We start from the raw sequence: 15,000 nt of genomic DNA on the forward strand, positions 1-15,000 counted from the left end.
ACAGGCGTGTACCATTCCCATAGGAGGGGAAGTGGGCTGACTGGACTGAACCACTTGAACCCTGCCACCAGGACATCACGTGCCATATGGCTGTACCCACACTGCCATTGATCAGGCCCCTTCTGAGTGCTGGCCCGCAATGCACTGCCTGGGTCATGGATGTGCCCACAGGCCTGGCATGAGCTCAGTGGGACATGGCTACAATGGGATGGGGGGCAGCAGAAATCCCAGAATGCACTGGGTCCAGCATGGCTGCAGGGGAACTTGCGGGGTGGGGTCGGGTGCAGGGGACACATTGACGAGCCAAAGGAGCAGCCGTTTGGTCACGGCCCAGCCCCAGATCCCCGACAGGCGTCACCATAGCTGCCCCACCTGCCGGCTGTGACAAGCTCCTGCCATATCCTTGCAAGACCTTGTTGTACAGAGTTTATGTTTTGTCATGGGACGGGCCCGCACTGAACCTCTCGGGGAAAGGGAGGGGGAAGGATGCTCAAAAGACTGTATTGAAAATGTGCTGAGCAAGTGTGGCCTCCTGGACCGTTAGTCTGGGACTCCCTAGGGAGGGGGAGTAATAAAATTCCCCGACTCCGGTTATGCAAAAACCCAGCCTATTACACACGCCCTGAGGAGAGGGTGAGCGTCTGCTGATCACCGGTTACAGACGGCCAAGATCAAAGGCCCAAGTGGTATACAGAAACACCTGATCTGCCCAGTCTGGGTTCTGTGTCTTTGTCAGATACGAACTTGCAGCCACAGGCAAAACTCAGCTGTGGATTTTGAAGGACTGACACCTACCAGAGCCCTAGGTTGGAGCTGAGGGATGACCGCTGGTAAGCTTTCTAGCACGCGTGTCTTTTATTGTTTTAACGTGTTTTCTCTGTAATGCTTTTACCTTAAGAATAAATGTGCTTGCTTAGCCGGAACTGGGTGGGAAGTTACACCTCTGGGCAATACACTGGGCATAGTCTCTGGAGAGAAAGCAAAGTGCAGGCTCTGGCCTTTTAGGCAGACTGGCTTGCTGGGGATATCACACTGTAAGCCACAGGGTTGTGTAGCCTTAAAATCCCTGGTCAGGAGAGAATGAGACACAGGTCTCTGGCCAAGAGAAGTGACAACTGGGAGCCAGAAGCCTAAAGTGCAGCATGCAGGGGGTCTACTAGTGCAGCTGTCCTGACACCAGCACCTCCTAAACAGGTACTGCCTGAGTGCACCCACTCATCCTGCCAAGCGTTAAGTATGTCCTCACTGAGTCCCCCACCAACCCCCAGGAGGTGCCAAGTACACCCCTCACCCCCTGCCAAATGCTGCCTCAGAGCCCCTCTCTGCCAAGTGCCCTCACCTCCCATCGGGCCTGGCTGAGGGCCTAATCCTGCAAGTTCCCCGGTGGGCTTCCCCCTGTGAGGTGCTGAGTCCCCCACACCACGAACACACACACGCTCACAGAGGTGCTCAAGATCCCACCCCTTCAGGCTTTGCGGCAGAAGGCAGGGTCGGCTCATCTGCCATTCTACACCTTAGTAGGAAAGCCAATTAGCCCACCCTCAGCTCTGTATTCACACAATGTCAAGTCAGGACGTGCAGCTCTCCCCTTCCCTGCTCCCTGGAGTGGAGGAAGCAGGCTCCATGTCAAAGGCGTTTATTTACTGACAATCAAACAGCAACACGAGACCGGGCTTTAAAATACAATGTGAAATAAAAAAATCCTGCACAGACTGGTCAATCAGGATGGCTCGTTCCTCAAACAGGGAGTTGGGTTAGGGTTTCTCTCAAACAAGCCTTTTGTGAGACTATGCAGAACCCCTGATGTCAGGGATGGAGCTAGAGGAGAACCAACACCTGCCAGCATGGCGTGGGTTCGAATCCTGAGCCCACTGCTGGACCTAAATGTTGTGGTTTGAGCCTGTCTCTCGCAGTTTTCCAGGACACTAATGGTCGGGGTTAACAGTGCAGAGAAACCAGAAGAGCTTTCACCTCTGCAGCTCCTGCCAGTTGAAACAGCCTCCTGCATCTCTCACCAACTTGCCAGGCCATTTACTGTCTGATCTGAAACCTTCTCCTTTTCCTCCAGCCTGTTAATGCCTCTTCTGCTTTACCAAACTGCCTAAAGGGTTCTGGGACCCATTCTGTGTGACAGGCACCGTTCCGAGTCCAGCTGTGTGGTTTCAGAGTGAAGATGAGCAAGAGAGCAAGGTAGAGAATGGCTGCTTCATGGGCACTGGGACAAACAGCCACAGACAGTCTGGCTCTGCTGTGAAGAGGTTTGTGCCTCGGTTACGTTGCACAATGGGCCCTTTGTCCCCTTGGAGCAGCCGTGGTGAGTGCAGCGATTTGTGTGCCTGGATCACAATCCTAGGTGTGAACCGTTTCTAGTCACACAAGGCTGGCAGATCGACGCAAAACACCTTGGCATTGATGCACCCTCCAACTTCACTGCAGAAAGAAAAAATCATTGGGGAAATACTGCATCAGGAACACAGGGGTGGGGATGGAAGGGACACGGGGTGCTCCACACTGCAGCGCTTGGAGTCTCTCATTCTGGAAGATCAGTGCTGATAAGGGGTTCTTTGGTTCCAGTGCAATTCGTGGTGGGTTCTGAGCTTTACCCATAGCCTGGGGCTGCGAGAGAACTCGGCTTCTGCATCACACTGGGGCAAAACTCTGATTTCAGTTGTCAGAAATATGGGCCTGAATGTTTACAGTGCAGCTCTCTGTGTGCATTGTGTGTTCTCTGCGTGCACTGCTTGCCTGTGTGTGTCTGTCCCGTGGGGGGGTGTCTCCATGCCTAAGCCTTTGTGTGCCTCTGCATAGCTGACGGTTTGTTTGTGGCATGTGTGCACACACACATGCTGTGGCGCGTGTGCGTTGAGTGAGCACATGTACAGTGCCACGGTGTTTGCGTGGGCGCAGGAGCATGTGTGCATGCACAGGCAGCTCAGACAGAAACCTCGCAGCCCTCTGGGCCATGCAGCTCTTTCGTCTGCACCAATAAAACACACGTCACCTCCTTTCTGCTCTGAGGATCCAGAAGAATCTGCTGCATGCGTTTGTGCTCCAGAAACACGTAAAGTTCTTCACTGTCGAGAGGGTGAAAGACGAGGTTCTGCCAGGCTTCGGCTGTGATCCAGATGCCCGGGCCTGAGCCGTGTGAGTCTCTGAGGAGCTAATGGACAGGGACCGTTCCCCCCCCAGGCACATCCCAAATTGAGGCCACTGCCAGCCCCTGCTCGGGGGTCTCCTCACGGCTGCTGCTGGTACTGGCCCTCTGTGGCAGTAAAAAAGTCCTCGAGAACGCTCTTCATGTACTCAAAGGTGGGGCGCTCCTCCGGGTTCTCTTTCCAGCAGTGCATCATCAGTCCATACAGCTCCTCTGGGCAGTTGTCTGGCTGAGGCATTCGGTAACCACGCTCCAAATTCTGTATCACTTCTGGATTAGTCATCCCTGCATTCACAACACACAGGCCTGTTAGGAGCAGCCCAATCGGGGTGCAATTTACATACCCCAATGCTGGCCTCTGCTGGGACTCGGGTGACCAGATAGTAAGTGTGACAAATCGGGACGGGGGAGGGGGAATAGGCAGCTATATAAGACAAAGCCCCGAATATCGGGACTGTCCCAGTAAAATCGGGACAGCTGGTCACCCTAGCTGGTAGAGGCATTGCTCTGCCCTTCCCTACAGCCTGTGATCCTGCCCAACTCCCTGCAGCACCTCTGGCTGTCCCAATCTGGGACAGGAGTAGCTGGGAGTTTCTTTGCTGTGCCCTGCAGTACCGCGTTCTGGGAGATGCTGGGCACAGGACACGCCTGCCACTCCTTGCCAGTCAGGGCTCCTACTATTTTTTTTCAACTTTATGTGACTGATGAAATACATGAGAATTAGGTCAAAATGGTCCTGCGTTAGTAACCTAAAGAGATACAGTGTGCAACAGCACAGCGTGTGTGTGTGTGTGTGTGTGTGTGTGTGTGGACATGTAGATGGGTGCACGTGACCCCTTTCTGCTGATGCTGTTGGGCCTGGTTGTGCTGCTGTGAAATCCTGACCTGGGTAAGGGATCCGGCCGTAGGTCACAATCTCAGTCAGCAGGATTCCAAAGGACCAAACATCAGACTTGATGGTGAACGTCCCGTAATTAATGGCTTCTGGTGCTGTCCACTTAATGGGGAATTTAGCTCCTGAAATAAACAAGGAGATTTAAAAAAAACCAAAACGTTAAGGCTGACCTGGGACCTGCCCTTGTCACTTACGTGTTCCCGTCACTTAGATTCATCCCCTTCTTTCCCCATCACTGCCCAGCTCAGAGATGTATCATAACACTTAGTGTCTTTCGGGAGCATCCCGATGTCCCGGGCAGCCCATGCTCGGGGCAGCAGTTGTGAGACTGTTTGGGGGTTGTTTCAATTCCCTGCTCAGCTGGGGCAGAAAACACAGAGTCCCCAGGCCCAACACCCCCAGCCGCCCCTGGATTCTCTCTGACAATAGTCACAGGAATCAAAGACTCCCCATAAGGCCCCTAGCTGGAGTCTACACTGGCACTGCCTGAGGTTTTATTATTTGGAAGCACTGTTCTCGTTTGCCCAACTGCAGGGTTATGGGCAGTCGTGTCCATTTCCACAGACTCCACCCGTCCCGGCATTAGTAAAGAAAAGCTTTAATCCAGGGGACACAAGAGCAGTGCCCTTTACAAGGCATTATGCTGGGTTTTTAACTTGCACAGTGACTCCAGCGGGATAAGGGGAGAAAGAGAGAGAACTAGCATGCTCACGACACTAACGCAGAACCCCACGGACAATATGACGCCAGCTGAGAAGGATAGATAACGACGAGCTAACCGGATATAGATCCCTGCACCGTTGCATCAGGCTGACTGACTCATGCCATACTCTCTACTTTCTACACTGGGCTGGTGCCATAGTTGGTGATCCACACACTCACTGCCGTCAAAGCCAACCCAGGACCCTCAATGATCACAAGCAGGAAAGAGAAACAGAGACCTAAAGGCCACAGGAAACCCGGGGAGACTGGCTTTGTAACCGACAGAAGCAAAACAAACAGAGACATGCTCTTCTTCCCTGCACAAAATGCACAGCTGTGGCCCCAGCCCAGGGCGAAAGCTGTGTGCACCCTCAGAAGAAAGAAAGGGGGAGATAGAAAGAGAGTCGAGCCTGAGTCACTGAATCACACAAGGACCCGGGGTGTGAAAGCCGCGTGGCATCGAGAAAGCTGCCCTAGACACACATCACAGCCCTGGGTGTCATCTGCACATCTCATCACAGCCCTGGAGTTACTGAACCTGACCTGAGCGATGGAACCCGTGGGGAGATGCCAGCATTGGCCTTTTAGTCTGGTTGTTCCTGCACTAGCCACCAGAGCGGGCTCTAACCCTGCACGACTGCAGTGAGTTACAGGCCCAGCAGTGCCAGAGAAGCAGCCCCTGGCCTCTGCTTTGGAGAGGCTGTAACTGCCTCGACCAGCTGCTCTCATTAGCCTGGGGGGCCAGGGGCCAGCCAGGCTGTTCTCTTCACATGTATGTAGGTCCCTTCCTAGAGAAAACAGTCGTGTCCATATCATCTATAAAGGTCCTGCTCCCACATGGGGCGGGGCTGCCTCTGGACCCCTAAACCCCCACTCCCATGCCCCACAGATCTCCACACCCCATCTCACACTAGGAGGGGCTGTGTCCAGACCTCAAACCCTCTCTGCCCCCTCAGAGCTGGGATGGGGATTTTCACCATCCCCCTCACCCTCTGAGCCCGTGTACCACCCCAGCAGGGGGCTGTCCAAGAGGTCTAATGCTCCCACCCACACCCAGAGCTCCTCTCCCGGCCTACCATGAGTGGGAGCGGGGGCTGTCTCCGCATCCCTGAACCCCTTTTCCTCGCACTTCAGTTACACCAGAACACTTGAGCAGAGCCTCCAGCCCATCCTGGCAAGTGCGAGGTCTCAGCCCTGCACCCGGCCCTGCCTGCGCAGGAGATGCCAGCCAGGAACAGCCAGGAGATCCGGCTGAGGCCCCTCCAGGTCCCAGTTCACCTCTGCAGACCCCCTGGCCCAGCTCAGGTCTGCGCTGCAGCATCTGTGCAGCTAGGGCTCACCAAGACCTGCAAAGAGCTCAGGCACACAGGGCTGCTTGTGGCGGGCTCCCACTTCCTCACTGGGCTGGGCTGTGACTCCGAGTGAAGCCAAGCCAGAGGCTGTGGGTGTCTATACTGAGCCTGCCGCTGATCTACCCCCTGCAGGTCGAGAGAGACGCGTCAGGTGGCCGGCATCCTGCCACGAGCTAGAGTTTCCAACACTGCATGGGTGGAAGGAGTAGGTTCATTACAGCTCATTCTCAGTGCAAGGCATGCATGAGCAGTGATCAGCCGCGGCCGGGTGGCCTTGTAAATCTCTAGAACACAGAGGATGCCAACTGAGAGCCGCACAGTCTCACTGAAATGCAGCCATCTCTGGGGTGGAGCAGGCAGCAATGTGGAGCAAAACCCTGGCTCTCAAGAAGTGCCCTGGGGTCTTTAATGTCCATGCAGAGCAGAGGATTTCTAGATTCCCTCCACCCCCCAGATGACCCACCCCGGGTAAATGGATGCAGGGAACCTGTTTCAAACCCAGCCACCTGTGAATGCTCCTTCTCGTTTAGGGGGAACTGAGGGGCTTCCCCCCACCCCTCCAGCTTGTCCAGATCTTTCGCTCCATCCTACTGCCCCAGAGCTGCCCCAGGGTGATCAGAGAGATGGACATGGAGGTGTCTGATCAGCCAGGAGAGGAGCGGGACTGAAGGAGGGGGAAGTCAGCAGCAGCGAGGGAGTCCTTGGGGGGCAGGAGACACCCCTAAACAGGCACTGGAAGCTCAGATTGAGAGAGAAGCTGGGGCAATTGTCCCTGCAGCCTCTCACTGGGCAGATAAAAACCAACACCGGGGGGCCCTGCTACAAGAGCCCAGTCCAGCCTTGGGATCTCAGCCACGCTGCTGTCAGGGCCCATGCCTGCCCGGGGAACCCCACCACCCGGCTTCCCAGAGAGGGGTGCCCCGGCCGGCAGGCTGGGGCGGGGAAGGCGGCAGACGCACCCTCCCGGGCCGTGTACTCATTGTCCTCGATGAGCCGCGCCAGCCCGAAGTCAGCGATCTTGCAACAGAGGCTATCTGACACCAGGATGTTGGCAGCTCGCAGGTCGCGGTGGATGTAATTCTTCTCCTCGATGAAGGCCATTCCCTCTGCAATCTGGGGAGGAGGGGCAGAGAGGGGCAGTTACACGTGGCAGGGGCGGGGGGCTCTGCTCCTGTAATCTGAGAGCCACCCCCGTCCGTTGCTCGCACCTCCCCTAGTCCAGGGTCTCCTGCAGATGTCAGGGCTGGGGGGCACGTGGTGGCCAGAGTCGGGCCTGGCGTGCAGAGACGCAAAAACACGGAGGGGAAATTCCTGCTCCAGTGGATGTTAGGAGGGGAGGGGTTATTGACAATAAACATGAGGGAGTGATGGCCCCTGGGATTAGCGCCAGGTGCAGGGCGGGCAGGTGCTGGACAAACTCTTTCCACCCCAGTGCTGCCCATGCACCTCGCTTCTGACCTCCAACCCCCCACCTCACAGTGCCGCCACTGCCCCTCAATCCCGACGTGCAGCCCCCCGCTATCCGGCCCTCAGCCGCTCAGGCGCACCCGTCACAATGAACTGTGTCAAAATGCAGGTCTCAACCATCCCCAGGGTATCAGGTTGAGACCTGCCCCCCACCACTGGTGCACAAAGCCCTAGAGAACATTAATTCCCTGTGCCCCTAGAGGCAGACTCTGCCAGCTTGTCCCCAGCCCGCCACCGCCCCAGCCTGGCGCCCCCCTCCTCACCTGCGCCGCCATATCCAGCAGTTTGTTAATGGTGAGAGTGACTCCTTCGGAGGTCTTGAGAAAATCCACCAGGCTCCCTGCAATAGGACAAGCACCAGTCAAAGCCAGCCCTGGCCTACTGGCAGCTCTCTTCGGAACCAGCTCAGCCCCAGAACCGGACAGTCCCCGTCCGTCAGGGCAGGGATGCCTTCGCATCTCAAAGGTGCCAGCAAACCCCAGGCCTCCATTTGGCCTATTGCGTTCAGACACGTGCAGGGACTGCTTTGCTAAACCACGCCCTGGCCCTCTTGGATGAACAGTTTAGCCAGTGCTGGACCCAGATGGGCTGGGTTCACAGCGTGGGGCAGGAGGGTTATTGCTCCCTTTGCTGGGTGTCAGGTGATTTCCCCATGAGCTTGCCCCGTGTAAACCTCTCCACCCCCCTCATTGCTCCATAATCAATGCACACATGCGGGCACCATGCAATGTGAACCACCCCCACAACGACAGACATGGGACCATCTGAGAAACATTCCCTGAGAGTCCCCAAAGCCACAGTGAACCCCCATCGTCCCATGGGAGGATCATGCTGAGAAACCAACTCCTGGCCAACTTCCTGAGTAATATGACCTAAGTCTAAAAATAGACCTGACCAGTCCTGGAGCTGCTGGACGGCCGGCCTGGGTCCCATCGGCCTTTCTCACTTGCCAAACATAACAAACAGGCACATTTCCTCCAGCAGAGCCGCCAACTCTCAGAGGAAGGCAGCGTGACTCTGCTGTGGCATGCCATGGAGCATGAAGAGCCATGTTTGTGCCCTTTGGACGTCTCGCTTAGCGCCCTCTGAACTGGACTCCGACCTTCAAGGACACTGTTGCCCAGAAGCTCGCCGCTCTGCTGAAGCCTGGCATGGAGTGGAGGCAGGGAGGAAAGGGGAGCTGTCTGTAGGTCTCCTCTCTCCCCGTCCCGTCCCATCCCATCTCCTCCTCTGCCGGGATTAGTTCAGACAGTTTCACTGTCACACCCTGGGATAATGGGGGCTGTGACCCGAACGCGCTGCCCTTGGCGCTCACAGAGCAGGCGAAGGAAATCAAAGGCTACGCGAGACAATAGGCAGCGCCTGCGGGAAAGACTAGAATAGTCCCAGAGCCATGTGCCCAGTGTGGTTTCCTGTCCCTCTGAACTCAGGCTAGCAACGAGGCAGGAGGAACGCGAGACTCAGGTTCAGCTCTCCAGTGGACTGGGCTGTTGTAGCTAGAGATGAATCTTAGGCCCAGTCCTAGTGGGAAGGGGGCAAGCAGGACAGGGGCATTTAAAAGGCATTGCAAGAACTGTGCCCTCTGGGAGCCGCTTCCGCCACACGGTGCCCTGCAGACAACTAACGGATAAGCGCCAAACCCTGTCCCCACCGGCCGGCTGCCATCATCCCCCTGCTAAGGCAGGGGAAACTGAGGCACAGGGCGTCAAAGTGACTCATCCAAGGTCACACGGTGAGTAAGTGGCAGGGCTGGGAACAGAACCCAGGAGTCCTGGCTCCTGAATCTCTGCTCTAGCCACTGGCCCATACTTCCTCCCTGTTCAGTTGCTCAGTGGAGCAGCCTTTTTGGGGGCTCACTGGGAGTCGAGCAAGATCTATAGGCGCTTCCAAGCTGAGCGCAGGCTGGAGGAAGGGATAGAAGCCTCTGGATGAGCTCACGGGGCTTTACCGGCCTCCCCCAGGCCTGGTTCTCTGCTCCTGGCTCCCTGACGGTTGTAGCTTCAGATGCTCCACAGCTGCAGGTCTTGGCAAAGCAGGAGGCTGGCAGGCAGCTGCTGGGGGACCGGCCCAGTGACGTAGCAGGTGGATCTCCCTCGGCAACTCCTCCGTGGGCCGGGCTGCCCCCCCCCCCAAGTCTCCTGGGAAACGCTGGGCTGGGGGGGGGCGGGGCAGCTCCAGGCAGGCTCACCTTTCTCCATGTACTCCGTGATGATGTAGATGGGCTCCTGGGTCACCACGGCGTAGAGCCGCACCAGCTTGGGGTGCTGCAGGTTCTTCATGAGGTTGGCTTCCGCCAGGAAGGCGCTGGGGGACATGCTGCCCTGCTTCAGGTTCTTAATGGCCACTTTGGTGTGCCCGTTGTAGTAACCTGCAGAGAGACGGGGCGGGGGCCAGGTGTTACCGCAGTTAGTGACTGGCACGAGCCTGCCACGGCGCTCTCAGCCTGGGGAGCTTCGTGGGCGCTGCGGGGAGGAAGTTCACACCGATGGGGCCCAGCTGGCACTGGCAGGGCACTGCTGGGAGGAAGCTCACAACAGCAGGGACCTGGGGCCAACCCACCCCTGGTGTGACTCCACTGACTTGCCCTCCCCCCAGGGAGCTCACACAGCTGGAGTCCCAGAGAGCAGTGCGTAGGGGACGCTGGAGACTCAAAGACCTGTCAGCCCCTCTGGTCTATGCCCAGGGAGGGGAGACGGCAGGTAGGACTTGACTGTTCCAGCCGGCTCCCGCAGGGCACCAGGTGTCGAAGATGCAGCTTCGGGATCTGCACTTACTCCCCTGGGGGGGGGAGGCTCTAGTCACATTTCAACCTGGAGGGGTGGGCGGAGGTTTGCTCATGGTCCTTGGTCAGTGAGAGAGAGGAACCCGCTGGGGTCTGACCTTTGACACCTTGCCCTTCAGAGCTACACGCTCCTGGCCGGGGTAGCTAGTGGGGTGCTGGCCCCCTCTCCCCTTCCCCCCACCCCCTCTGGTCCCGACAACCATTTCCGCCCATCTCCGGCAGGGCGCTCCAGCCTCACCCGCCTGGTACAGCATGGGCCAGGCTGCAGCGAGAGAGCACGCAGGGGCAGGGCCGCCCGGCAGGGCCCATGCCCCCGACTGAACCCAGGGCCCAGGGCATTCAGAGCGGGGTGGGCCCTCTTGAGAGAGGAGTTGGCAGCCATAGCAAAGGCAGGTTCAAACCCCGTGTTAAGGGGTGCAGCAGGACCCCCTGCATTGCGGCAACCCCTCTCTGCCGGCCAGGGGAGAGGAGAGCGGGCAGCTCTCGAGCTTCCCAGGGCGCGCCTCGCTGGCACGAGGGGCACAGGCCCATAGGTGTCTGGAGGCAGCCCCCACCGCAAAGTGCCAGGCTGCGACCGGATGCCAGGAGACAGGAAGGCACCTTGGCCTGTGACCTCCTGCTCGCCCTCCAGCTGCGGCAGCCCCGGGGCGGTTTCACAACGTGCTCTCTTTTGGTCCCAGAGCGCAGCTCACAGACACAGGCCCTCCTCAGAGCCCGGGCTACGCACAGCAGCTGGTCCCGGATACCAGAGCGACAGCCACAACAAGGGCCTTTCTGGTGCGTGCGATTCTTATCAGCGCTGCACAAAACTGCCAGCAGCTCCTATGCTGAGAGAGGCGCCGCGCCCCCAGAACTCAGAGCCAGGCCCTGTTCATGCGCGCTCTCCACGCCCCGCCCGGGACTGGGCAGCCCAAACCCAAAGGAAGCCGGTTCTCCAGCCGAGGACCCAGGCCTGTCTCTACCAGGAGGCAGGTGGAGGGGTTCTGGGTGCCAGAGCACGAGGTCAGGGCTGGAGAAGAGGGGGAAGAGGCTGGGGAGACGCTGAGCCTGATTGTCAGTTACTTGCTTAGGGCCGGAGTGGAGGGTGGGACAGAAGTGGCTTTAAGACGTCTTTGCGCTGCTCTGGACAGTGCAGGGCTCCTGGTGTACGTTAGAGCAGCCTCTGGACTGCTCTAGCGTATGTTTTCCTTCCCTTTGGGTCCTGGTAAGCAGGTAATAGCTGTAGTGCAGGGTGCTCCAGCCACGCCCGGATCCACCCCCCTCTGCCAGGGGCTAGGTTAGGATCTTCATCCATCGTTACACCAGCCCAGGGTTATTTCCACCCCCTTGTCACCTGAGCAGCTCAAAGTGCTTCAGGGGAAGAGGAGGGGAAGGTAGGGAAGCTAGGGAGTGCTGATCCAGGGCCCACACCGAAGCCAGAACTCAGGTGCTTTACGGACCAGCTCCCACGTGGCTCTGAGCTGCCGTGTGTTGTCCTGTATTATTCGCCTGGCCGGCCTTGACGCTGGATGCAAAATGCCCTCAGACCGGACGCTCCGCTGCTGGCTGCTGTTTACCCGGAAATCCCTGGGCCACGCTGCATTTACCTTGAAAGCGGAAGCCCCCCCCCGCCCCGGAGCACGACTGTCATGGATTTCCACAGAGGGCAGCAGCCATCACAGCGGCGCAGAGCCCTCGCGGGTGGGACACCCTGGGACTGCTCCCCCTGGAGCGTTAGCCAGACGGCACCCGGGGTCGCGCCCCCCGCCCCGGCACACATCTTCTGGAGTGCCAGCCACCCGGCACGCCGCGGGAGCAGCTAGGCCGAGGGGCCCTTTGCACTAGTGCGAGAGCTTCGTGACCGTGCACGGGGGTGGGGGCGGGGGGAGTTGCAGGCGTTGAGCCTGAGCACCCAGGGTCAGAGCCTGCCTCGCTAGCCAGTGATAACGGCAGCGCCCTCCCTCCCGCTCCAGTGGGGCCGGGGTTAGGGAGGAACGGAAAGTAAAGCAGCAGGAAGGGCAAGTCGAGGGTGAGGGCAGGGTCTGAGTCACGTCACTCAGCAGGCCCTGTCCCCCTCCCTCCCTTGGCATCCCACGCCCTGAGTCGCAGGCAGCGGTGCCTCCCTCTGGGTTGGGGAGTGATTAGCCAAAGGCCAGCGGAGGAGACACCCGGGCTGGGAGCCAGGCCCTGGGCAAGTCTCCGCTCCCTTGTGCTGCTGAGTCCCGGCGGCCTGTTTCCACCCCCGGGCCAGCCCTTCGCCCTGGCCAGCGAGGGACGAGGCGGCGCGGAGCTCGGGAGCTGGTCTCGTGAAAGGGGGGCAAGTAGCCAGGGGTCGGGGTGCGTTCGCCCTGCTAGGAACTGGCCTGAGGCCCTGCCCAACTCATCTCACGTGGGGCAGCAAAGAGCCAGCAGATGGGAATGACGCTGGATCCCTACGCACCTGGGCTGGAGTAGGACCAACAGCGACCTAGGAGTGTCCAGTCAGCAGGCGTCTGAGCCCTCCCTTCCCCACCCCATGCCGTGCAGGGTTTCACACTTTGACTAAAGCCGGCCCGCACCTTCCAACCACAGCCCGGGGCCGCGTGGCAGTCTGGCTACTTCCAGTGCCCACAATCACTGCCCAATCAGTGCCTGCCTTGCACCCCCGGGAAGACAAAATGCCCTAACAGGTCCCTGGCACAAGTCCCACCTCTTCTCCCCTCTCCCTCTGGCTGTGCTGGCCACCGCCCCGGGGGAGAACTTCCTCCCAGGATGCAGATACGAGGCGAGGAGCCGAGTCAGCAATCTGGCTGCCCTGAGGAACCACAACCACAGTGCTAGTCCGATGCAGGCGAGAGTGACAGTGGAAGGCAAGGAGACAGAGAGCCAAGCAGAGTGTCTCTCCTCTGGGCTTCTCTTTGGTATTGCTAAATATACTGTAATAAAGCCAAGGCCAGTAAAATGCCCCAGCTGTCACTGTTTTGCACCCCCTGGGCAACAGCAAGGATGGAACCCAGATCCGCCTGCACCCAAACCACAGGCCCACTCGAACTGCAGGAGACTCGCCATTCCCTGCTGGCAGTATAGGGCTTATGGCTCACAACTGATCAGTTCCGTTTCCAGCCGGCAAAGGGCTGCAGTGCCTGTACACACTAGCTAGTTACTGTATTAAACCCACCCCTTCAATGTCACTGAGATCCGTGTTTATTCACAATGTGACCTCATTGTTTGGAGGCTGGGGGTCCTGCTGTCTTTTCCCCACACCCTGTGGCCCCTCCTCCAGCCCTCGGCTGACGATGCCTGCAGGCAGCTTGCAGGAGCCCGTCAGTGCCATTCCTAAATGCCAGCTGAAGAGGGATTCTGCACATAACCAGGCGCTCCACCAGCCATGCCTGGGAGCCAACCCCACCAGTGCCACCCCACGACCACTGACTGGCCTGCCCGTCAGCATCAGCCGCCTCCCGGCCTGGATCATGGCTGCTGCTTTACTCACCCATCCAGACCTCTCCGAACTGCCCCGCGCCCAGCTTCTCCACCAGCTTGAGAGTCTCCCGGGGCACCTCCCATTCATCCTGCCACCAAGGCTTCTGCGGCTTCTGGGTCTGGCAGGGCTTGCCAAGGCGGGTGCACAGCCCGTCCGTTTCACCTGCATTGAGAGCGGAAGGGGGGGAAGCAGGGGAGGCAAATCAAGGGGTAAACGTGAGCCCGCATGGTAGAGAAAGCCCAGCTGTGGCTGGGCACGACAAAGGCTGCTCGTGCTGTCCGTGACGTGCTACCAGCCTTCGCTGATCTTTCTGTCCAGAGCAAAAGCTCATTTTTCACCTGCACGGGAGGAGCCGAAACACAGTTCGGCCCCAGAGACAGACTGTACAGTTCCCCCTGCCCAGCCCCTCCCTGCAGGCGGCGCTGTGGGGCACAGGGGTGCGACAGCGGCTCTGTGTGCCCGGGGAGTGGAACAGCAGTGGTTCCCACAGTGATAGGTGGAAGGAGGCGGCGTGGTTTCAGCGCCCACCCTCCCTTGCGTGGCTGTGACCTCTCCTCCCAGCGCCCGCCCGCCCGCCCGCCCGCCCGGGGCCTTACGTGTGTAATGCTCCACCAGCTCGTGCAGGCTGCTGAAGGTGATGCGAGGGGAGATGTAGAAACCTCCGTTGTCCATGTTCCGGATCTTGTAGTGCTTCACCATCTCTCCTTGGTTCTGGTCGAAGTCCCTCACTGACAGGGAGAAGGAGCCTAGCGAGGCCAACGAGAAGCAAGGAATGAGGCCCCCTTGGTCTCCTTTTCTCCCCTTGAAGGCTCCTGACCTACGGGTCCTGTCCTCTCCTTCCCCCGGGGACTCCCGGAGCAAAGCTGGACAGTGCCAGGCACCAGCATGCCATCAGAGGTGGCTTTTCTTCAGGCCAATGCTGAGTCCACTGGACAGATGCTGGGGAATGTTAGCCAATAAAAGACCAAATCCTGCTCCCACGGCCGTCACCCCAGCCCCACAGTGGGCTCGAGACTGCCTTGTGCCCTGGGCTGTTTGCACCATCCCCCTAACCTGGGTAAGACAGTGCAGAATGGCAAGTATCTGCCCCTCCGCTTTCTAACCCGAGCAGCTGAATGCAAGGGGGGGGGGGGGGAGTGGCCCCCGCACACAGCCCAGTGTGCAAACACGCACACTCCCCTGTAGGAAAAAGCGTGGTATCACTGT

At 58.8% G+C, this 15,000-nt stretch overlaps 1 protein-coding gene across 3 annotated transcripts in view; it reads right to left on the reverse strand.

Moving 5' to 3' along the window:
- Positions 1–1,592: 1,592 nt before the first annotated feature.
- LCK (LCK proto-oncogene, Src family tyrosine kinase) overlaps positions 1,593–15,000 on the reverse strand; it is a 35,575-nt gene continuing 22,167 nt past the window's right edge. Inside the window, exons 7-14 of one of the 3 annotated variants that reach the window (XR_010917265.1) lie at positions 14,391–14,540; positions 13,804–13,956; positions 9,759–9,938; positions 7,834–7,910; positions 7,063–7,216; positions 4,040–4,171; positions 3,002–3,439; positions 1,593–2,430 (exon numbers count right to left, since the gene is read on the reverse strand). Coding sequence is in view for 2 of the 3 variants with exons in the window: in XM_067533801.1 (XP_067389902.1) it covers positions 3,237–3,439; positions 4,040–4,171; positions 7,063–7,216; positions 7,834–7,910; positions 9,759–9,938; positions 13,804–13,956; positions 14,391–14,540 (1,049 nt within the window). In the remaining variant the exon portion in view is untranslated. Of the gene's footprint in view, positions 3,440–4,039; positions 4,172–7,062; positions 7,217–7,833; positions 7,911–9,758; positions 9,939–13,803; positions 13,957–14,390; positions 14,541–15,000 lie in introns of all 3 variants that reach the window. The other 2 variants (XM_067533801.1, XM_067533800.1) reach the window with 2 other exon arrangements.

The sequence above is a fragment of the Emydura macquarii genome, unplaced genomic scaffold (assembly GCF_026122565.2).
Source record: "Emydura macquarii macquarii isolate MOO-44397 ecotype Brisbane River unplaced genomic scaffold, CSIRO-AGI_Emac_v2 contig_3348, whole genome shotgun sequence".
Taxonomy (NCBI): domain Eukaryota; kingdom Metazoa; phylum Chordata; order Testudines; family Chelidae; genus Emydura; species Emydura macquarii.